Source organism: Tasmannia lanceolata, unplaced genomic scaffold, assembly GCF_043159265.1.
Source record: "Tasmannia lanceolata isolate RefF3 unplaced genomic scaffold, GAP_Taslan_0.1 ptg000025l, whole genome shotgun sequence".
NCBI classification, from domain to species: domain Eukaryota; kingdom Viridiplantae; phylum Streptophyta; class Magnoliopsida; order Canellales; family Winteraceae; genus Tasmannia; species Tasmannia lanceolata.
In genome coordinates this window covers 6,786,659-6,809,636 of record NW_027518702.1, presented here as the reverse complement: position 1 = coordinate 6,809,636, position 22,978 = coordinate 6,786,659, and the positions used below count along the sequence as shown (strand labels likewise).

Below are 22,978 nucleotides of genomic sequence, written 5' to 3'. Positions count from 1 at the left end.
CAGCTTCGCCTGAATCCTAGCAAGTGTGTATTCGGGGTTACCTCTGGTAAGTTGTTAGGATTCATGGTGAGTCAAAGGGGTATAGAGGTAGATCCTCAGAAGATTAAGGCTATCCAGGAGATGCCGCCGCCTAGAACCGAGAAGGAAATTCGGGGATTCCTAGGAAGGATACAGTTCCTAAGGCGATTCATCGCTCATCTGACATCAACTTGTGAACCTATCTTTAAGCTCTTAAAGAAGAACTCTTCCAAAGAATGGACAGAGGAATGTCAGCAGGCCTTTGAAAAGATAAAGCAAAGTTTGTCTGAACCACCGATAGTAGCACCAGTGATACCGGGACATCCATTGCTGCTTTATTTGTCAGTAACAGAAACCACAATGGGTTGTATGTTAGCGCAGCAAGATCCAGAAACCAAGCATGAAAAGGCTGTGTATTATCTTAGCAAGAAGATGTTGGAGTATGAACAGAAGTATACTGTCCTAGAAAAAACCTGCTTAGCCTTGGTTTGGGCTACTCAGCGACTCAGGCATTACATTTTATCACATAAGGTCTTGCTCCTGTCAAGGATGGATCCTCTGAAATATCTCTTTGAAAAACCAGCCTTGACAGGCAGGACTGCCAGATGGTTATTGTTGTTGTCTGAGTTTGACATCACCCATGTAACCCAAAAATCAGTAAAGGGCCGAGTCATTGCTGAACAATTGGCAGAAGCACCCCGAGAAGAAAATCAGCCTTTCAAGACGATGTTCCCAGATGAAGAGATCATGATGGTAGAAGATGAATATCCAGAAACTGGTTGGACCCTCTATTTTGATGGAGCAGCAAACCAAACAGGGCAAGGAGTAGGGGCATTGCTTGTGTCACCCCGAAATGAGCATGTTCCCCTTGCAGTTAAGTTACAATTCAATTGCACCAACAATATGGCAGAGTATGAAGCATGCATTGTTGGGCTTGAGGCAGCATTGGCCTTAGGCATAGAGAATCTTGACGTATATGGAGATTCAATGTTAATCATTTGCCAAACCCAAGGAGAATGGAGAACCAAAGAAGAAAAGTTGCTGCCATATCATGAATACTTGGATATTCTCGCTAAGCAATTCCAGCACATCACTTTCAGTTATTTGCCAAGGTTGAAGAATAGATTCGCCGATGCCTTAGCGACGTTAGCTTCTATGATTGACATACCTCACAATATGAAAATGAGGCCCATCACGGTTCAAGAGCAATGGGCTCCTGCATATGTTGATGCTATAGAGATAGCTGCAAGATGTCCCGATGGTAAACCATGGTATACGGACATAAAGAACTACATCTCGGGCCAGGGGCATCCCAATGAGGCGTCGAATAAGGAGATAAGGACTTTGCAGAGATTGGCGGCTAACTTTGTCATTTGTGGAGGAGAGCTGTATCGACGGTCCTTCGACGGAATTCAACTCTTATGTGTCACTGAAGATCAGGCAGAAGAAATTCTCACAGATGTTCATGAAGGGGTGTGTGGACCTCATATGAATGGGAAGATGTTGTCAAAGAAGATCCTACGTCTGGGGTACTATTGGCCAACATTGGAAGCAGATTGTCACACATTTGTGAAGAAATGCTATAAATGTCAGATACATGCGAATCTCATCCATGTACCACCTACCGAATTGCATTCTCTTACTTCTCCTTGGCCGTTTTCGGTTTGGGGAATTGACATTATTGGCAAAATTTCCCCTAAGTCATCTAGTGGTCACGAGTACATACTCGTTGCAATTGACTACTTCACTAAGTGGGTTGAGGCCGCTTCTTATGCAAAGCTTACATCCGCATCAGTTGCTAAATTCATACGAACCAACATCATATGCAGATATGGAATTCCCCATGAACTTATCTCAGATAACGGATCTCATTTCAAGAAAGAAGTTATCACTCTTTGCGAAGAGTTCAAGATTAAGCATCATAAATCTTCACCTTATCGGCCGCAGACAAATGGAGCGGTGGAAGCTGCAAACAAAAATGTCAAGACTATCATTAGCAAGATGTCAGAAACTTATAAGGATTGGTCGAATAAGTTGCCGTACGCATTGTGGGCTTACAGAACATCAATTAGAGCTTCAACTGGGGCAACCCCTTACTCTCTTGTTTATGGTATGGAAGCAGTGCTACCTGTGGAGATCCGTGTACCTTCGCTCCGAGTATTGACTGAAGTCAAGTTGCCAGAAAATGAATGGGCAGACGCCAGATATAAAGAGCTGAACATGCTAGATGAAAAGAGGTTAAAAGCACTTTACCATGTGCAGGGTTATCAGCGCAGAATAGCCCGGGCTTTTAATAAAAAGGTTAAAATCAGAGATCTCGAAGAAGGCAATCTTGTTCTAAAAGAAAATCGAGCACCAGTGCTTGACCCAAGAGGCAAATTCAAGCCTAATTGGTCAGGGCCATACATCGTGGACCAAATCTTACCCGGAAAAGCCGTCAAGCTCCGTAATTTAAATGGAGAAATATTGCCGGAACCAACAAATCTTGATCAACTCAAGAGGTTCTATGCTTGAACACCAGAAGGCCGTCTTTTGGCCGAATAAAACCCAAATTCATAACCCAAAATCAAAAAATATATAACCTTTTGCAAACCCTTTCGAGCCTACATAAAATTTTCCTTCAAAACCCAATGTACTAGGGGCATTCCCCTGAACTACGCATGACCTGATTCCTACACTGGGATACGTAGGCAACCTGTTCACAGGTTCGGTCGAAACTCTTGCAAAACCTTAAGCCATTCTTTGAAAAGCTCTACCTCACCTGTAAAGTCCTTTTGGTGTTCAAAAAAAAAAAAAAAAAAAAAAAAAAAAAAAAAATGGAGCTTGAAAATCCGCTAGATTGAAAACCTGAAAAGGCGATCTAGGCAAAATTCAGGATCATTCCTCTGCTAAGTTGAAAACCTGAAAAGGCAGCTTAGGCAAAAGTTAAGGGGGTAGCCTGCTGAGTTGAAAACCTAAAAGGCGATTCAGGCAAAAGTTAAGGTTGAACGGTCCGCCAAGTTGAAAATCTAAAAAGGAATACTTGGTCGTGGTAAGATGGGGTTCACGCCAGAAGAATTACATCGACCTCTGAACTCTCAGTAGGTCAGGCAAAAATAACAATGATTCCCGAAACTAAGGGCATTAATTTCAAAACAATCCGAAAGTTGATAGAAGGATATATGAAGTATCACTGTCTTAAAAAATAAGTGAAGATGTTTATCAGTGGAGAAACATTCTTTAAAAGAGGCTAACCTAACCCAAAAGAAAATACTGATAAGTCAGAAGCATCACGAGATCACTTGAGTAATCTTTCTTATTTTGTCTTTTTATTACCAATGTCTGTGGTTCTATTTTTAGAAAAATTTACAAATGCTATTTTAAAGAATTGTTGTAGGGTGCAATCACTCTGAAGGCAGGTTCATTAACGGATTCCGAGAAACTTGGAAAAGGTGCGACTGTCACGAATGGTGAAAAATCGTTGCAAGAATGATCTCTGGTCAATGAATAGAAGAAGGTTAGAAGGCCTTAAACTGGGGCAGGTTGCTAATAAAGTGGCATCTCATATTCAAGCCTTGAAAGACCTTTGCTGCATGGTGGTATTGAATCATTTGCTTCCAAAATTGTTAATTGGAGATTCCAGTTCCCCCTTTCCTGATAATCTCTGTTATCATATACTCTCTGAGTCCATTTGAAAGTGGTCTTCTTTCTTTGAACATCATACAAATATGATATCTCATTTCCTTGGAACTCCGTAAAAATACGGTATTCCATTTTCTTCTAAGTCCATTCAAAAATGTTCTCTTATTCTCTTTGAGCATCATACAAATATGATACCTCATTTCCTTGGAATTCCGTAATTCATCAAATCCAATTCTACGTTAAAATCAAATTCCCAAAATTCATCAAGTCCAATTCTACGTCAAAATTCAAAATCCCAAAATTCATCAACTCCAATCCTACGTCAAATTCAAATTCCCCAAATTCATCAAATCCAATTCTACGTCAAATTCAAATTCATAAAAAAACCTCCAAATTCATTAATCTCAACCGAAGATTGAAGCCGTAAAAATACGGTATTTCATTCTGAGTCCATTCAAAAATGTTCTCTTATTCCCTTTGAGCATCATACAAATATGATACCTCATTTCCTTGGAACTCCGTAAAAATACGGTATTCCATTCTCTTCTAAGTCCATTCAAAAATGTTCTCTTATTCTCTTTGAGCATCATACAAATATGATACCTCATTTCCTTGGAACTCCGTAAAAAATACGGTATTCCATTCTCTTCTGAGTCCATTCAAAAATGTTCTCTTATTCTCTTTGAGCATCATACAAATATGATACCTCATTTCTTTGGAACTCCGTAAAAATACGGTATTCCATTCTCTTCTGAGTCCATTCAAAAATGTTCTCTTATTCTCTTTGAGCATCATACAAATATGATACCTCATTTCCTTGGAACTCCGTAAAAATACGGTGTTCCATTCTCTTCAGGTCCATACAACTATGGTCTCTTACTCTCTTTGAGCATCATACAAATGTGATGTCTCATTTCCTTGGAAGCCGTAAAAATATGGTATTTCATTCTGAGTCCATTCAAAAATGGTCTTTTCTCTTTGAACATCATATAAATGTGATGTCGAGCGGCACCGCAGCGGGATTTTTTTACTACATTCCAATTCTAGGACTTCGTTTTGGGTTTTACATTAGGTAGTAAATGCTTGCGTCTAGGTTCCGTAAAGTCTTTTGTCGATTAAAGCTACGCAAAATGGTTCTGTCATTTTGACTTTGGTATTCGATGACTACGTCATCTCTACCAAAGAGGGGCATCTGTAGACACCCCATTTTGCTCTGCTTTGATTAAAAAAGAAATTAGGGTTTCGCTATCAATTTTTCAATGTTTTCTATTCCGGTGTTCGTCCCTTACGCTTTCTCAAATCTTTCTGGTCATTTCTGCATTGTTCTGATTTTTTCCGCTAAAGTGCGGAGAAGGGTTATTCGTGAGAATCCGAGCAAGGGAGAATTTGTACCCGTTTGGTGGGCCCGCATTGAACATTTGTTTAAAATTGAATCAACCGGGGGCCCACAGTGTGGGGCCCACGTTGTGGGGCCCGCGTTGTGGGGCCCACGTTGTGGGGCCCGCGTTGTGGGGCCCGCGTTGTGGGGCCTCAATGGGGCCTCTTGTGAGGCCTCTTATGAAGAGCAATGATGGTAGCTCTCCACTAAGACAACATGATGGGCCCTCCACTAAGAACAATAATGATGGATTCTCCACTAAGAAACATGATGGGCCCTCCACTAAGAACAATAATGATGGATTCTCCACTAAGAAACATGATGGGCCCTCCACTAAGAACAATAATGATGGATTCTCCACTAAGAAACATGATGGGCCCTCCACTAAGAACAATAATGATGGATTCTCCACTAAGAGGGACAACATGATGAGCTCTCCACCAACATATCTCTCTCTCTCTCTTTCTCTCCCTATATATATCTTCCTTCCCATCCATAAAAAAAGGAGAGAAATTTATCTTCCATTATCTCTTTCTCTTCCATTATCTCTTCTAATCACTCCCTCCAATCCCTTTCCTCAATATGTTCTTCCATCCCTCTCCCTAATATTCTTCTTCCATTATCTCTTCACTCCCTCAATCACTCCCTCTAAACACTCCAGAGAAAGCGAAAGACGGCGGAGCGGATCGGCGGCGGCAAGATTTTTTATATTTTTTTGGATTGGGCGGAGATCTTCACCACAGGTAGGTGCATTGTTCTCAAAATATTTCTGTATTTTTCCGAATTTTTCTGATTTTTTCCGCAAATTGTGTTTTAAAAATGGAAAACTCTTCAAAAAACATCTTTTGACGAAGAAAAATTAAATTATATACCAAACAGATTCTAAAATTAATGAAATTTCGTGGGAAAATAATATGTTACTGATTCATTTTACCATGAATTTATAAAGATTTTTGGAGTTTATTTGGTATATTATTTAATATTTTCTTTGAAACTTATCAGATTTTAGGAGAATTTTTACTAACATCAGATCATCATTAAAATTCATAAAATTTTTACAGTAGTCTTATCTTCCATATTACTTGTTACTGTAAAATTTTCGTGTTATTTGGATCTGTTTTAATATGGGATGTAGTGTTAATTTATAATCTGGTCTGGAAATTGTAAAATCCGAAATTGGTAGTAAATAATTTCTAAAATTCATGCAAATCTCACTGCATGCTAGTTTGATTCATATAGTATTTCTGTAGAAATTTCATAGAATTTAGAGTTGTATTTCTACTAGTTTATGTGTTAATTGTGCAATCTGGACATTTAATGGATTAATCAAGATTAAATGTGAATTTAATGTAAAAATATGCAAAACTCATCCTGTAAGCTACATACATTTTCATCTTGCTGCTGTAGAAATTTCAAATCATTTCGAATTTATTTGCAACAATTTCACTTGTAAAACCGCTCGTATGCTTAAAATTGATAAAATCCATGGAAAATTCGAAATTAATTGAAAATCATATAAAAATTCCTAAAGAACTTTAAAATTCTGTCACATGTTCACTCCTTAATCCATTAAAACAGAAATTTTAGGATCTTTAGATTTTCCTGGAAAAATGGCCAGTGCATCCATAATCGTATCCCAATTGCAACTTGATCTTTGACAATTTGAATATTTAAGTTATAGCATGTTGTTGGCTCCGAGGTTATTGTCCACGGAAATCCTGAGATTCTGCCAGGCAATAAGATGCTATAACCTAAGTATTAAATTGCACAAGGAAAGAGCGCACGATTCCCTCCTTTGGATGCCATTCAAGGCCGAAATTGGTGAACCCTAGAACCATTGGTAATCCTTAAATGTCTAGAAACTGAAAATCTTCGAAATCTGAAACTCATTAACCTCGAGAACTTAAATCGATTTATCTTGTGTCTTTCGGAACCATTGGATTATGGTTTCCAATATAAGAACCATTAGAGCCCAATTTAGGAACACTGGTGTCGTGCCGTGTCCTAGGTTTTAGGGAGTCCTAGAGTTAGGAGTCCAGCCTCATCACGGACGCTTGCTATGAATAGCAACCGTACCATAGGTCTAGTTACACTAGTCACCCGGTCTTTCCCTAGGACAAGCCTAGTAAACTAGGATGTAGGCAAAACCTGCATTAGTCTAAGGGACAACTTGCATTCAGATAAGAATCATATAGCATCTTAGATGAAATCCTAAGATAATAAAATCCTCAACTTGAATTAAATAATTCCTCTTAAAACTGTTGAAACAGTCAAATCCGTCTAAGTCGGTGTCCTAGTTGAGTTAGGCATATGTAGCTTAGCTTAGGTGCACCGAACTACGTCGACTCTGATCCCAGTGAGGCTTGGGTACGTAGGCAGCTTGGATGTCTGATGGCATACCACCCGCGAGTCGGCACCACAACAAATTGTGGTGTTTTGTATATTAATTTTCTTGTAAATGCTTAATCAAATCACTTAGGATTTTTCATGAAATTAGAATTTTAGGAGAACTTTCACCTAGATTGAATCCAGACAAATTAAGAAATCAAGATACACATTTAGGATTCACATTGAAATTAGATTCTAGGATGCATGTCACTTAGTTCGCACATTAACATAGAGTTGAATGAGCCATTTAAAATAAATTTAAAAGAGTTAGCTTTTGGAATCGAAGACCGATTATCGGACAAGAATGGTGCATGTGGTGGATAACTCCCCATACCTTCCATTCTCGTAACCAGGTAGCGAGTCTAGATTTCTGGTTAATTATGGGTCCTAGATCCCACATCTAGGTGGCGACTCTGTCAGTCTCTTTCGTGTGGAATTCGGATTGCCTTAGTGATCCCAAACCTTATTATATAATCTTAATGAAACAAATGTAAAAGATCAAAGCAGGCTTCAGTAACTGTGGACCCCGATCCGGGACGGGCGTGGAGGACGGGCCCCCGCGCGAGTCTCTCTAGATCGTCCACGTGAAGGAGAGCCCCACCAAGGAACTCTCGAAAGAGTGCCCCTCACAGCATGAGCGGCGATGTAAAGTGAGATACCTCTCGATTCGGGGACTAGCCCAGATTCGAGGCGTACCTTAAACAAAGAAGAGTCGCCATCCAAGGAAGTGGGCCCTGGATCCCATGCTGTGCTCTGTTGCAACGGATAACCAGAGATATAAAATAGGGTTCGTGCCTGATGACGAATGGGGAAGGGATTAGGCGCCCCCAATTCGCCCAAGTGCTAGCACCTGGTCTCTTATGCCATTTATTATTAATTTTGAAGAGTTTTGGGCGAAAATCATGCGAAATGAGAACGAATATCTCCGAGATAACGTCTAGCTAATCATGCATGTCTCGGAGATGAATAAGAAGCACACACAAAAGAAATGAAAGATATGTCGCCTAAGAATAGCTAGGTTATGAGTGCCATGCCTAATTGGTGTCTAAGTTCTGGTGGACAAGCACATGCATGTTACAGCTAAAGGTATAAGATCTGTACATAAAAATAAGAAAACACAGCAAAACACACAACACGACTCGACACACGACCCGACACGACAAACCCTAGACTCTAATGCAATACTTGACTCGGACCAGGATGGCCATCCATCCTAGCTGCACTACGTATCCCGGCCTCGGGAAGAATCAGAGCCAACGTAGTTCGGTGCCCTATTCTAAACTACGATGCCTAAAACTCTAGGACCGCTATCCTAGACTCGATCCACTAGACTCGACTGATGTTTAAAGCTTTTTGTGCGATTGCTTAAATTCAAGTGGATTGTAATTTTTAGGACTCTATATGCCCTAACTAATGCAAGTTGATTAGCCTTAAGCTAATGCAGGTGGGCCCTATATCCTATGTGTATCTAGGCTGTGCATTCTAAGGAAAACCATGGGTTGACTATATGCTTCCTAGTCTAGCCATCGGTTCGACTAAATGTCTAACCGATCGACTTGAGGCCTCCTAACTCTAGGGACACTCACACGACAGGACACACCATATCAATACAAATCAGGACCGACTCCTAACTCTAAAACACCCTAAATATCTAGGACAGACTCCTAACTCTAGGGGAAGATCTTTTTTGAAAAGGTTTTGAAGTTTTTTTTGTATTTTTTTGGAATATTTGAAATGTTTATTTTTAAAGGTTTGGCTGGACCTGGGATGTGGATCCCAAGCTGCACTACGTACCCTGTTGAAAGGGATCAAGCCAACGTAGTTCGGAAGGAAAGGTGAGAAATAATGGTAAAGTGGTGTGTAAAGGGTGAAAGAGTGTAAAAAATGGTGACTGAACTCAGGGTGCCAGCAGCACGCCTGAGCTGCCTACGTACCCCTCAGCTAGGGATCAAGCCATCCGTAGTTCGGAACAGATTTTCCTAACTACACTCTAATGACTCGAGATTTTTGAGATTTTTGATTTTTCAGATGTTTTTGATTTTTTCGACACAAGAGGACAGAATCCTATCATCACAAGGGGAGGACAGACTCCTGATATCCCGCAAAGGTTGGACAGCATCCTATGCTTTGCGGGGGGAATGAACAGAATCACGACTCTGCAAGGGTTGGACAGCATCCTATACCTTGCAGGAGTGGATAGAAAAAAACGCACGACTTGATGAGAGGGTGACAGAATCCTAACCCCTATGATGATAGGACAGACCACTGAAAGACTGAAGGACTGACTCCTATGCTGAAGACTGACTCTGAAAGATTGAAGGACGAAATCCTAAATTTTATGAAGGGATAGGACATAATCCTAAACTCTACAGGGGTAGGACAGACACCTAAACCCTAGGATGGTAGGACTGACTCCTAAACTCTCTAGGACTGACTCTAAAGAGGAAGAAATCCCTTAACCTGCGAAGACTCTAAGGCAGGAAGGGAGGGGGTTGGCTCAAGAAGCATTCCGTCATAGCCTGGACCCGCCGAGGAAACCTCTGAAATCGATGGACAACCTCTTGAAAATCTATAAGAACTATGTCAATAGTCACTATACAAGATTACTATACAAGATTACTATTCAAAACTACTATTCACAGTAGGACCTACCAAGTACTATTCATACATCAGCGGGCCCCACACCAGCGGGTCCCACATCAGTAGGCTCCACATCAGCGGGTCCCACATCAGCGGGTCCCACACAAGCGGGCCCCACACCAGCGGATCCCACACCAGCGGGAACCATCAATAATTGGAAACGAAATAATAATTAAATATTCCACCGACGAAAATAATACTTAAATAATATTATTCATCGCGACCGACAAAAATAATAAAATAATAATATTAATCACCGACAAAATAATAATTTAATAATATTAATCGACAAAATAATGATTTAATAATATTACTCATTCTAGTACTGTTCACACAACCTTTACTATGCACAAAAATAAATATTTCATCCTATTACTATTCAAACAGTTACTATTCTCGACAATTTAATATTAATAATCAACTTCAATAAAATAAAATAAAATAAAATAAAATAAAAAAGCTGGTTTGGTGCCATTATTAAAACTGGGTAGTCTCGCTATCAAAATTCAACCAAAGGATGCGAGATTACCAGTGTAATTGACGAGAGCTCAGCCAAGAATTTTCTGAAATTACCTCCTCATCGCTGTTCTCACTCTCTTTTGCTTCAACAAAATGATCCCTCCTTCCCAAAGAGAATGACCGAATCCTCCCCTCCTTTTCCCCCTTTTTCTTTTTAATTTCTTCACCCTGCTTATATCTCCTTCCCTCACAAATGGGGTAGATCGAAATTCCGATCCAATTTCGACAAAGACGACTGGGTCCCTCGGAGGATCGCCGGATTCCGGGAGAAATTTCACCGAAGGAGATGAGAAGGTGGGGTCTTCTCTAGGGTTTAAAGTGTCGGCTGTTGGGGAAGAGAAGGTGGCTGATGGCGGTGAATCTGGAGAGAGCTTGGTTTTTTAGAAAGTGAGATGGGAAAAAAGGGAAAATGGGTTTGATGGGAGGGTACGGTGGCTGAATGGGGGTGGGAACGGCAGAAGGTGGCGGTGGGTTGGATTTTTGGGTTTGGAAGTTTTTTTTTTTTTTTTTTTTAAGAGATAAGAAATGGTGGCGGCTGGTGGTGGAGGAGCGGCGAGGCGGGAAGAGAAGAAACGGGGAGGGTTGCGGTGGCGGCTGGGGTGGAGGCAAAGGGTGGGGGTTTGGTGGGTCTCGGTGGAAGAGGCTCGGTGGTTTTTTTTTTTTTCTTCTTGAAATGGGTTTTGGATTTGCAGGAAAAATGCCGAATGATAGAGGTGGTGGTGGTGGTGGGCGGTTTTAATGGAGCTTGGGGTAGATTTTCGAGATGATGATGGGTGGCTGGGGGTTCGATGGTGGTGGCGGCGGGGCGGTTTGCCGGAGAAGATGGAGGAGGAGGTGGTTTTTTCGAAAATGGGGTTTGGGTTTGGGAGTTGCTGAGGGAGGTGGTAGAGGTTTGGGGTGGAGATGGTGGCTGTGGATGGTGGTTCGGCTGTGGAGGAGGAGGAAGGTGGTAGAAAAGAATGGAGGAGGAAGAAGGGGTTGTAGGCTTGCCGGATTCCGGCAAGCTCGCCGGAGAAGAAGGTGGCGGCTGTGAAGTGATCGGCGGTGGGAGGAAGAACAGAAAAGAAAAAAATAAGAATAAAAATGGGGAGAATGAGGGAGATGGCTGAGGTGGGTTTTTGGGGAAAAAAAGGGTTTTGGGTTTAATGGGTTTGGGTGGTGCGGTGGAGGATGGTGGAGAGTGGCTGTGGAGGAAGGGAGATGGGGTTTGAATGGCAAATGAGGTCGTGGGGTTGTTGGCCGAGGAAGATGGTGGTCGGAAGTGATGGGGGTTGCCGGATTTTTGCCGGATTCCGGCTAGGATGGCCGGAGAAGACGGTGGTAGAGGCGATTGGCCGGCGGTCTCTCTCTCTCTCCCTCTCTCTCTCTCTCTCTCCTTCTGTTTTGGTGGCTCCCCTCTTCGGCTCCCCTGTTGGGAGAAAAGATGAAGAAGCTCCCTCCTCTTGCTCTCCCTGCTGCTGCTGCCCTCTTTTTTTTTCTTTTTTCTTTTTCTTCCTTTTTTGTTTTTTTTTTGAGAAAATCCTCTCTTATAACTAGGGTTAGGGACCTAGCTCTAATCTTCACCCTCTATGTGGCATCTTGCTTCCCTTGGTTGTTCTCAACCCTTGATCCTCTCCCTTGCTCTAATTCTATCCTAGAAACCCTAAAAACATAGAGTGCCTAGTTGATCTAAGCCCTACACCTCATCTCTTTAATCCAATGGCCTAAGTATGTTGCTTGCAAAGGAAGTAATGCCCATCCTTATTAAATGCCCCCAAGATAAAGCGATTTTACCCTATTGCCATTATGCCCTACTTGCTTTTATTTCCATCAATGAGCACCCTCACTTGGTTGTTTTCAACCCCCTCTTTCGTAATAAAGAGAGATAACACCAATACTACCCTGCTTCGATAGCCGCGCTAACCTGTTCCAAATTTTTACACCGATTGACCAATGGGCCGACATGGGCGCACCCTCATTTTGCATCGAACGAGGGGAATGATATGAGCACAGCCAGTTTTGATGATGGCACACACTCGCCCGTCTTGTTCTCCATTTTCTCATTTTGGGGCCACCCCTCAGGAATTTCGAGATTAATTTCGGGACGTCTGGGGACCCGAAATTCGGGAATTCTATTGGATTTTCAATTTTGGGGACTTTAGGGCCTTGTCAAAATGGGGTGTCTACAGATGCCCCTCTTTGGCAGAGTGCGCTTGTCGCACGAAAGCCAAAGCCGAGCAGACAGCACATTTTGACTGGCCCAAGATTTCAAACGGAAGGGATGCAAGGGGGGGACAAGATGGATCGACGAGACAGATTCTCATCGAGGGAATGATAAGATGAATTGACGAGACAGATTCTCAAAAAGAAAACTGAGATGAACTCTCAAGGGGTAGTGAGACAGACTCTCACAAATTGCAGAATGGAATAATTAGACAGCCTCTAATTAAGTCACTCAGGGATTTGGAGATTATAAAGCGGAATGATTAGACAGCATCATGATCAAACCTGAATTAGGATCTGAGAAGACAGCATCTTGACAGATGAACAAATCGGAATGATTAGACAGCATCATGATCAAACCTGAATTAGGATCTGAGAAGACAGCATCTTGACAGATGAACACAGCGGAATGATTAGACAGTTATCATGATCAAACCTGGATTAGGATCTGAGAAGACAGCATCTTGACAGATGAACACAGCGGAATGATTAGACAGCATCATGATCAAACCTGAATTTGGATCTGAGAAGACAGCATCTTGACAGATGAACACAGCGGAATGATTAGACAGCATCATGATCAAACCTGAATTGGGATATGAGAAGACAGCATCTTGACAGATGGACGAAGTGGAATGATTAGACAGTTATCATGATCAAACCTAAATTGGGACCTGGGAAGACAGCATCTTGACAGATTAATACGGCGGAATGATTAGACAGTATCACGATCAAACCTGGATTGGGATCTGAGAAGACAGCATCTTGACAGATGAACAAAGCGGAATGATTAGACAGTTATCATTATCAAACCTAAATTGGGACCTGGGAAGACAGCATCTTGACAGATCAACAGGGGGATCATTCCCAATTTGAAAATTTGATTTGAACGACGTGTTCAAGTTTCTCAAATCTTGATTTGTTAAAGCTGATATCTCAAACATCAATGCATGCTGGGTATCTTTTATGGTCTGACTTTCATCAGGACATAAAAGATGCCCCTAGTATAATTTCGCTTCCAGTTCAGGAGTCTTAACAAAACTCAAACAGATTCAAGCTTTCTTTTATGAAACTCGGGTAACAAAGATTTTGAAGGTACAAGAGACTGACTCTTGCTGAAAGGTCTACCACTTTTATGCCAATTGCAGGGGTTCCGGGCCTTAAAGGCTTTCAAAATGCACAAGAGACTGATTCTGCCTGAAATACCTTCAATTTTCTGCCAGCTATCAGAACTTCAGGTTGCAATGGTTTTCAACTTCCAAGCAGACTGATTCTGCTTGACACATCTTCAACCTCCTGCCTGCTGCAGGAATTTCAAATGGGCCTGAGAGCTTGCCGCGCTTCTAGACCATGTATAGGTCATCAATGCCTTCTGGAGATGCGACTTCATTTTCCGGTACCTGATACCCCAGCTTTTGAAAGGATACTGGACCAAACAGGTCATTTTGGGACACACCTGACTCGACTGAGTACATGACTTTGACTTGACAGAGAACGACCTTGACGACTGCTTGACAAAGGACTTTTGGTGAATACACGACCGAGTTACAAGACTGACTTTCAGGAAAGACTGAATCTGCTTCTCAATTTGATAATTGTTTTAAGATGGTACAGCTTACCACTCTTGGAACTCTTTGAAGACCGTGTTTTAAGGTGATTTCGCCTCTTTCTGGTATTTAGTCATGGTTATTATACCCTTTGGATTGCTCGGTTTTAACCCCTAGCTTAGAGGAATATCAAAGGAAGCCTTGCTAGCACTATTCAGACCTTGAAGTGAGGCCGATAAGGGTATGAAAGTCTTGCTAGCTTCTGAAATTTAGTCCTTTACGAGAAGTTACTGCCATGACCAGACTGCCCTTTTGGGTTTTCAATCCGGCGGACCGCTTGCCTTAATTTTTGCCTGGACTGCCTGCCCTTGCAGGTTTTCCATCCAGCAGGCTCTGCGCCCTGATTTTTGCCTAAGCCGCCCTTTCGGGTTTTCAACTTAGCGGGCGAATGACCCTAACTTTTGCCTAGACCGCCCTTTCGGGTTTTCAGTCTAGCGGGTCTAAGACTCCATTACTCTTTTCTTTTCTTTTTCTGTTTTGCCACAAACCTTTGCCTTATCACACCAGGAGGACTTCTAGGTGGGTTAGGGTTTGAAAGAATTGGATTAGGATGTTTGCAATGACTGGACCGAATCTGGACCCTTCCAGATAGCCTACGTACCTCCAAAGAGTGAGGATCAGGTCCGCGTAGTTTGCCCTTTGGGGATTTTGGGTTGAGATTGTTTTGATTTGAATTTTTCTCTCCTCCGCAGATTTGAAGGACTTGCTTTCTTTTCTTTTCTTCTTTTTTCTTTTTCAACAGCTTTGAAAGATTTGACCGAACCCGAGTTTGTCAGGTTGCCTACGTACCCTGTAGAAAGGGATCAGGTCACGGCGTAGTTCAGGCTTTGCATCTTTTATGACGTAAGACATAAAAGATGCCCCTGGTTTGAGTGTGACAAAGAAATTTTGATTATTGGCTCAAAGGGTTTGCAAACGGTTTTTGACTTTCCCTTCTTTTCTTTTTGAATGGGATTTTTGGCTTTGAAGCTCAGATCGACCAAGGACGGCCTCCTAGTGTCTTAGGCATAATATTTTTTTAGTTGATCAAGGTTTGTGGGTTCTGTTAGCTTTTCACCATTTTGATTAAGGAGTCTGACGGCTTTTCCAGGCAGGACTTCATCGACAATGTAAGGACCCGACCAGTTTGGTCTGAACTTCCCTCGGGGATCATGGACCGGTGCCCTGTAGGATTTCAAAACGAGGTCACCTTTCTGGAGATCTCTGATCTTCACCTTTTTGTTAAAGGCCTTCTCAATTCGACGCTGATACCCCTGGACATGATACAGAGCTCTGAGCCTCTTCTCATCAATCATTTGCAACTCCTGATACCGGGCCCTTGCCCATTCTGATTCTGGCAAACCAGCTTCCATCATTACCCTTAACGAAGGAATTCTCAGCTCAACTGGTAGGACCGCTTCCATCCCATACACTAGTGAATATGGCGTAGCTCCCGTAGAGGCCCTGATCGACGTTCTGTAAGCCCACAAAGCATATGGTAGCTTATTTGACCAGTCCTTGTACGTCTCTGTCATCTTGCTGATGATGGTTTTGATGTTCTTGTTTGCAGCTTCGACGGCTCCATTTGTCTGGGGTCTGTATGGTGAGGACTTGTGATGCTTAATCTTGAACTCCTCACATAGGCGTACCACTTCTTTCTTGAAGTGCGATCCATTGTCTGAGATCAGCTCATGCGGTACCCCATATCTGCAGATGATGTTCGTTCGAATGAATTTGGCAACTGAGGCTGAAGTCAGCGATGCGAACGACGCGGCTTCGATCCACTTAGTGAAGTAATCGATGGCTACCAGGATGTACTCATGCCCACTTGAAGATTTCGGAAACACCTTTCCGATAATATCGATTCCCCAGACTGAAAACGGCCACGGCGAAGTCAGAGAATGTAACTCAGAAGGCGGCACATGAATGAGGTTGGCGTAAACCTGACATTTATGACACTTCTTCACGAATGCGAAGCAGTCAGCTTCCATGGTTGGCCAATAGTACCCAAGTCTCAGGATCTTTCTTGACAGCATCTTCCCGTTCATGTGAGGCCCACAGACTCCTTCATGCGTCTGTTCTACGAGATTAGCTGCTCGATCTTCATCTACGCAAAGAAGCTGGATTCCATCAAATGACCTCCTGAAGAGCTCATTGCCGCAGATAATGAAGTTAGCCGCCAACTTCTGGAGAGACCTCCGCTCTTTTCCTGATGCTTCAGGGGGGTGCCCTTGGCCTAAAATGAGATTCTTTATATCAATGTACCAGGGCTTTCCATCTGGACATCGGGCTGCTATCTCTATAGCGTTCACATGCGCTGGAGCCCATTGTAACCGCACTGCTAGAGGCTGAACTTCCATTGATGCAGAGATATCTAACATTGAGGCTAGCGTAGCCAAAGCGTCCGCGAAATGATTTCTTGTCCTCGACAGATGAGTGAATGTAACATTCTTGAACCTCCTGACCAGGGAATCCAGGTGCGTGTGATACGGGATCAATCTATCCTCCTTTGTTTTCCATTGACCATTGATCTGACAAATGATCAAGATCGAGTCCCCGAAAACATCTATCTCTTGAATATGCAGAGCCAAGGCTGCTTCGAGACCAGCAATGCAAGCCTCATACTCGGCCTCATTGTTGGTACACTTGAACTGCAATTTGATGGACACGGGGATGTACTCTTTCTTCGGAGATATCAACACTGCCCCAACTCCTTGACCTCGGTTGTTCACAGCACCATCAAAATACATCAACCATCTGGTGCTTTGGACCTCCTCTTCTACAGCCATGATCTCTTCATCAGGAAAATCTGCCGTCAGAACGGCATTCTCATCTACAGGCGCATCAGCCAACTGCTCAGCTATCACACGCCCTTTAACTGATTTCTGGGTTACATAGGCAATATCAAATTCGGACAATAGCAGCAACCATCTGGATGTTCTCCCGGTGAGGGCGGGCTTCTCGAACAAGTACTTCAACGGATCCATCCGTGAGAGTAAGAGAACCTTGTTTGATAGCAGGTAATGCCTAAGCCTCTGAGTTGCCCAAACCAGTGCCAGACAAGTCTTTTCCAAGATAGAATATTTGATTTCGTACTCCAGCATCTTCTTGCTGATGTAGTAGATAGGCTTTTCTTTCTTCGACTCAGGGTCTTGCTGGGCTAACATGCAACCCATAGCTGTGTCAGTGACAGACAGGTACAGCAACAGTGGCTGGTCCGGAATAACTGGTGACAGGACAGGAGGCAAAGTTAGACACTGCTTGACTTTCTCAAATGCTTCCTGACACTCATCATTCCACTTCTTTGGAGAATTTTTCTTCAGCAGCTTGAAGATGGGTTCGCACGTCATTGTCAACCGATTTATGAACCTTCTGAGGTACTGAACCTTTCCCAGGAAACCACGGATCTGCCTCTCGGTCCTCGGTGGCTCCATCTCTTGGATTGCTTTGATCTTTTGAGGATCTACCTCGATCCCTCTTTCGCTGACCATGAATCCCAACAACTTCCCTGAAGTAACCCCGAAAACACACTTGCTCGGGTTCAAGCGAAGCTTATACTTCCGGATCCTTTCAAAGAACTTCCTCAGGACTACGGCATGCTCTGGTCGAGTCTTAGATTTAACAATCATGTCATCGACGTAAACTTCGACCTCTTTATGAATCATGTCATGCAATAAGGTGGTAGCCGCCCTTTGATAGGTTGCCCCTGCATTCTTCAACCCAAACGGCATCACTTTGTAGCAATATGTTCCCCATGGAGTGGTGAACGCAGTTTTTATCATGTCCTCAGGGGCCATCTTGATCTGATTATATCCGGAAAACCCATCCATAAAGGATAGCAAAGCATGACCAGCTGTACTATCCACCAGGAGATCGATGCTCGGCAAAGGAAAGTCATCCTTGGGACTCGCCTTGTTCAAATCTCTGAAATCCACGCACATTCTGACTTTTCCGTCCTTCTTGGGCACCGGTACTATGTTAGCCAGCCATTCCGGATACTCAACCACTTGAATGAAGCCCGCATCTAACAGCTTCTTGACTTCATCATGGACTTTCAATTCCCATTCTGGTTTTAGTTTTCGAAGTTTTTGCTTTTTCGGCTTGGCACCTGGGATTAGGGGAAGACGATGCTGGACTATGTCTTCGCTTAATCCTGGCATGTCATCATAGGACCAAGCAAAAACTTCTTCGTATTCTTTAAGCAAAGTGATTAATTCTTCACGCTCCTCCGGGGATAACGTTTTGCCAATCCGTATTTCCCGGATTAAGGTTTCATCACCTATGTTGACGATTTCAATTTCTTCTTCAAGTGGTTTAGCCCGACGCTGCTCCTCCTGAGTAATCATGTGTTTGATCTCAGGGGGAGTTTCGTCGACATCCTCGTAAGAGGGGGAGTCTTGATCATTGTTATTAGTTTTATCAATTTGAGAAGCAGAAACAGAGACAGGAAGATACTGAAACGAGTCCTTTATTTCATTCATAGAATCAAAGTTTACATCATTGATCAACTGGCCCACAGCAGGCTTTACAGTATGCTCAAAAAGAAAGTTTGCATCGTCAACTGAAATGCTGACACTTGACTCAACTGGACCATGTATGGACTTTGTAGTATATTCCATAACAGACTCATCTTCATAGACAACATCTATACCGGAGGACTCGCCACCCACACCAGGAATGTCTAAGCTTTCTAAGGTACCTGCATCCAAAGAATTGTTAGAAATAGCAGACTTTATATTTGACTCGGAAACAGACACATACTCAGAAACTTGAGACTCTTTTGGAGGAACATGACCACACTGAAGAACTAATTGAGGAATGACCTGAGAAGTCCAGTTATCAAGGGGTACCTCAGCTGGGGTAATTCGGCCCTTCGGATTCAGGAAGCGTGCATCTTTTCCGATCATAGCAATGACCGGTGCCTCAACCTCGAAGAGGGAGTCCAGAAGCTGCGACTCTAAGTTCTTAGCCCAATCAGATTCCTGCTTTTCGACGGCTACAATCTGTCCATGGAAGTATTCATCTGGCAATTCATCAGTGGAGAAGATTTCAAAACCTGGTAACTCTTTTCCAGACTCATCAAACCACGGCTCGGGAAAACCATAGAACGGGCGATCGGCTCCTTCTTTCCTGTACTTACCATTCATCAACAGACTGAACGGCCCCATAGGCAGCTCTAGGCCCCGACGACGCAGCTCTGCCCACTTCAGCATGTACTGCTTTCTCTCCTTGATCTCTTTCTGGGTGGGTTCATATCCTAACCCGAACAAATTGTTTGCGACCTTCAGCTCCGGCCACTCAGTTAAACCTTGCAGGCTTCTCCCCAGACCAGTTCCAGGAATATACCCATACTTGCGCATTATTCGGGCTACCTGCGCATTTGTACTGGACATAAACAAAATTTCCTCATTCATGGCTTCTTCCATAGTAATGGTTGAAACTTCGAGTGAAAACCCAGTCAGACTGACATCTATGGTGCTTGAACCGATCTGCTCTTGGGAAATCTGCCCAACCTCTGGTTCTGGATCCCCTCTAACAGTGATAATTCTGTTATTCTTGATGAACTTGAGCTTCTGATGGACAGTGGAAGGAACTACTCCGACTTTGTGAAGCCAAGGTCGGCCGAGAAGGAGAAAGAAAGAGGTCTTGATATCTAGAACTTGGAATTCTACGTCAAACACTTCACCTCCGATCTCAATTTCGGTGACCAAGGTGCCGATGACGTCTCTCCTAGTCCCATCATAAGCTAGTATCCCCTGCTCCGACGGAATATAGTCATTCGGCCCAAACCCCAAGGCAGTAGCGGTGCTCAAAGGACACACATTCAGAGCTGACCCGTTGTCGACCAAAACCTCTGGCACTTTCTTCTTATTGCACACGACGGTAATTCTGAGAGATTTTGTGTGATTCTTACCCTCCGGGGTCAAATCTTCATCCGAGAAGGACACGGTCATAGCTGATCTGGCCATAGATACGAGCCCAACCAGCTCATCAGGGGTTATATTCACAGACACCTGTGCTGTATTCAGTTCGCGAAGCATAACCTGACGATGTTTAGGTGATGACATCAACAAACCCCAGATAGAAACATTGGCTTGGGTCTTCCTAAGCTGCTTCAACAGAATGTCCTCATCTTCCTCAGGACTCAGCCTCTGATTCTGGTTTTCAACTGCTCTGGCGATCTCAGCAGGATTCTCTGCTCTCAACTCAGGAGGCTTAAAGAAACGTCCACCACGGGTAACATGGCGAACCTCATCACACTGATCGTTCAACAGCAGCAAGTCCTCATCTTCAAGCTTAAGGACATATGGGACTTCGCTTTTCTCCTCCTCCCCCTCGAATCTGAGGACATAAGGACATCCAGAGGATTCCCCAACTTCGTGCGCAGAGGATAAGACATAAGGCTCTTCGCGCTTTAATTCTTCATCATCGGATTCCCATCTCAAGATATATGGCTCATCAGAGATGACTGCGCATATACGAGAATGGTCCAGGACAACCTCTTCAGTAAGAATGGCATAGACATTTGGAGGAGGCATAGTATGCGTCGGCAATGGATTCCTGGTGACATTGGGAAGAGCTTCCACCACAATTTCTTTTGCCTCGATCTTATCCTGGATCCTATGCCTTAGTGCCAAACATCTGTCAGTCAAATGCCCAACACTCTGGTGATATTCGCAGTACTGATCTTTTCTCCAGTATTTCGGGAGAGGATTGGGAACTTCCCGGGGTTCTAGTAGAGTGATCTTCTTGTCTCTCAACAGCTTTTTGAGAGCTACAGACAGGGAATAAGGTAAAGGAGTGAACTGTCTGGGCTCATTTCTTTCCGGACGAACTCCTCCGGGACCTTCTCTCCTAACTGGACGAGCAGTATTCACGTTGTTAACTTCCTTCGGAGGCGCCATAGGCCCTTTTCCCTCTCTGACATCTGAAGTGGAGGCCCTAGTTCTCAGGCCGCCCTTAGCCAATATGTCTTCGATCCTAGTCCCGGTCTTAATCAGGTGATCGAAGTCATTGAAGTACTGGATTGACATATGGGGAAAGTAAAAGGGGGAAAGGTTCTTGACGGCAATCTTGATAAGATCGTCATCCGGTAACTTGTGGGTCATTTGTGCTGCCTTTCTCCTCCATCGCCGAATGAAGGAAGTAAAGGTCTCATTGGGTCCCTGCTTCAGCGATTTCAGGTCCCTTTTTGTCACATCAATCCCCTCTTCCATGGAGAATTGCTGGACGAATTTGTTGGCTACACCTTCAAGGGTCCTGCTTCTTCTTCGCTGTCCCAGTCAAAGTTCTAGGGAACACTAAAGCAATCTGTTCTGGGGATAAACCGTGTTGCTGCAACAAAGGAATGACTGACTTGAGATGGCTACGAGGGCACCCCATTCCGTCGTATTTGTCAAAGTCTGGCATTTTGAACTTGGGCGGAAGTACGACCCCTGGAGCTATCATGAACTCAGACATATCCAAATTTTTGGGACCTTGGCACTTCATGGTTTCCATATCCCGAGTCAGCTTCTCAATTTGGTCAGCCAATTCCTGTGCTTTATCAGGATTTCCCAGGTTAGGAAGACAGTTCTCTGCTGCGTACTGGCCCTCATCAAAGTCTTCGATTTCAGGCAATACAGCTGGCCTGGGAGAAACAAGAGGAACAGAAGGTATAACTGAAGGCTGCTGATTGGCCGGGTCTTTAGAGGTAGAAAGACGATCATTTTTCAGGAGGGCTATATCATCCTTCATGGCACTCAGCTGAAGAAGAATAGCCTTCATCATCTCATTCGTATCAGGACTGTTGTTACCGGTCCCTTCCATTGATTCAGATGCAAGTGAAATGGGTGAAAGAATTTCTGGACGACCAAGGAGAAGCGGCGCAGGAGAAGTAAAGGATTCTGGGGAAAGAGAAAGTCTATTCAGCCTGGAATTTGAAGACTGACGGGACCAGGCCGATTTTGAATTGGCTTTCTTAGGAGCGATGATGTCCCGCTAAGACTCCTGAATGGAAGTTAATAAGTTAGATTGCACATTTGATAATTGAGATGGAACACTTCACGTAAATTCAAGACGAGAAAAATAGAAAAGAACACATTTTCATTGATCACAAATCAAACTGTAGTTACGATTGATAAAACATGTCACTTTTAATTACAAGTAGATGGAACAAAATGAGTATAATGAAACTTGAAATTAAAATGACAATTGTATGAAAATGGTCTTCAATGCTCCATGATCCGAGCTCTCTTTCCCGCAGGCTCTTCTGGTAACTCCTTTCGATGGACTTTAGATGATAGAGCAAATCTCCTAGCGGTAACCTTGTTTCCCCAAGCAGCTACAATAGACTTTATGAGATCGGGAGTAAGCTTTTCGCAAGGAGGAGGGGTTACAAATCCGGGAGGACATGGACTTCCCGTGATCTGGTAAAGCAGACGAGTGGGAGCATAAAAGGTTGACTTTTCCAAACCCATAAGATACACAAATGGGTGTGGGCAGGTGCTAGTGATAACATGTAAGCATGAATGACTCACCCAGTGAAATTGATCCTTCTCCACGTGTTGCAACCAATTACGCCACTCATCAATGGATTGGGGTTTATTGGCCATTGGTTGCCACGAAAGATGATCCTTGAGGGTGT

The 22,978-nt window shown here is 43.3% G+C and overlaps 1 protein-coding gene across 2 annotated transcripts; it reads right to left on the bottom strand.

Annotated features, from left to right (window-relative positions):
• Positions 1–18,720: 18,720 nt before the first annotated feature.
• On the bottom strand, positions 18,721–20,353 carry LOC143858287 (uncharacterized). 2 transcript variants are annotated; one of them, XM_077368934.1, is made up of 2 exons: positions 19,176–20,353; positions 18,721–19,051 (listed from the first exon to the last, which is right to left on the bottom strand). In XM_077368934.1, exons 1-2 carry the CDS (start codon positions 20,319–20,321, stop codon positions 19,043–19,045), a joined length of 1,155 nt encoding a protein of 384 aa, XP_077225049.1. In that variant the 5' UTR covers positions 20,322–20,353; the 3' UTR covers positions 18,721–19,042. The 2 variants fall into 2 exon arrangements, with proteins under 2 accessions (XP_077225049.1, XP_077225050.1); XM_077368935.1 differs by having other exon boundaries at positions 19,203–20,353.
• Positions 20,354–22,978: the final 2,625 nt, after the last annotated feature.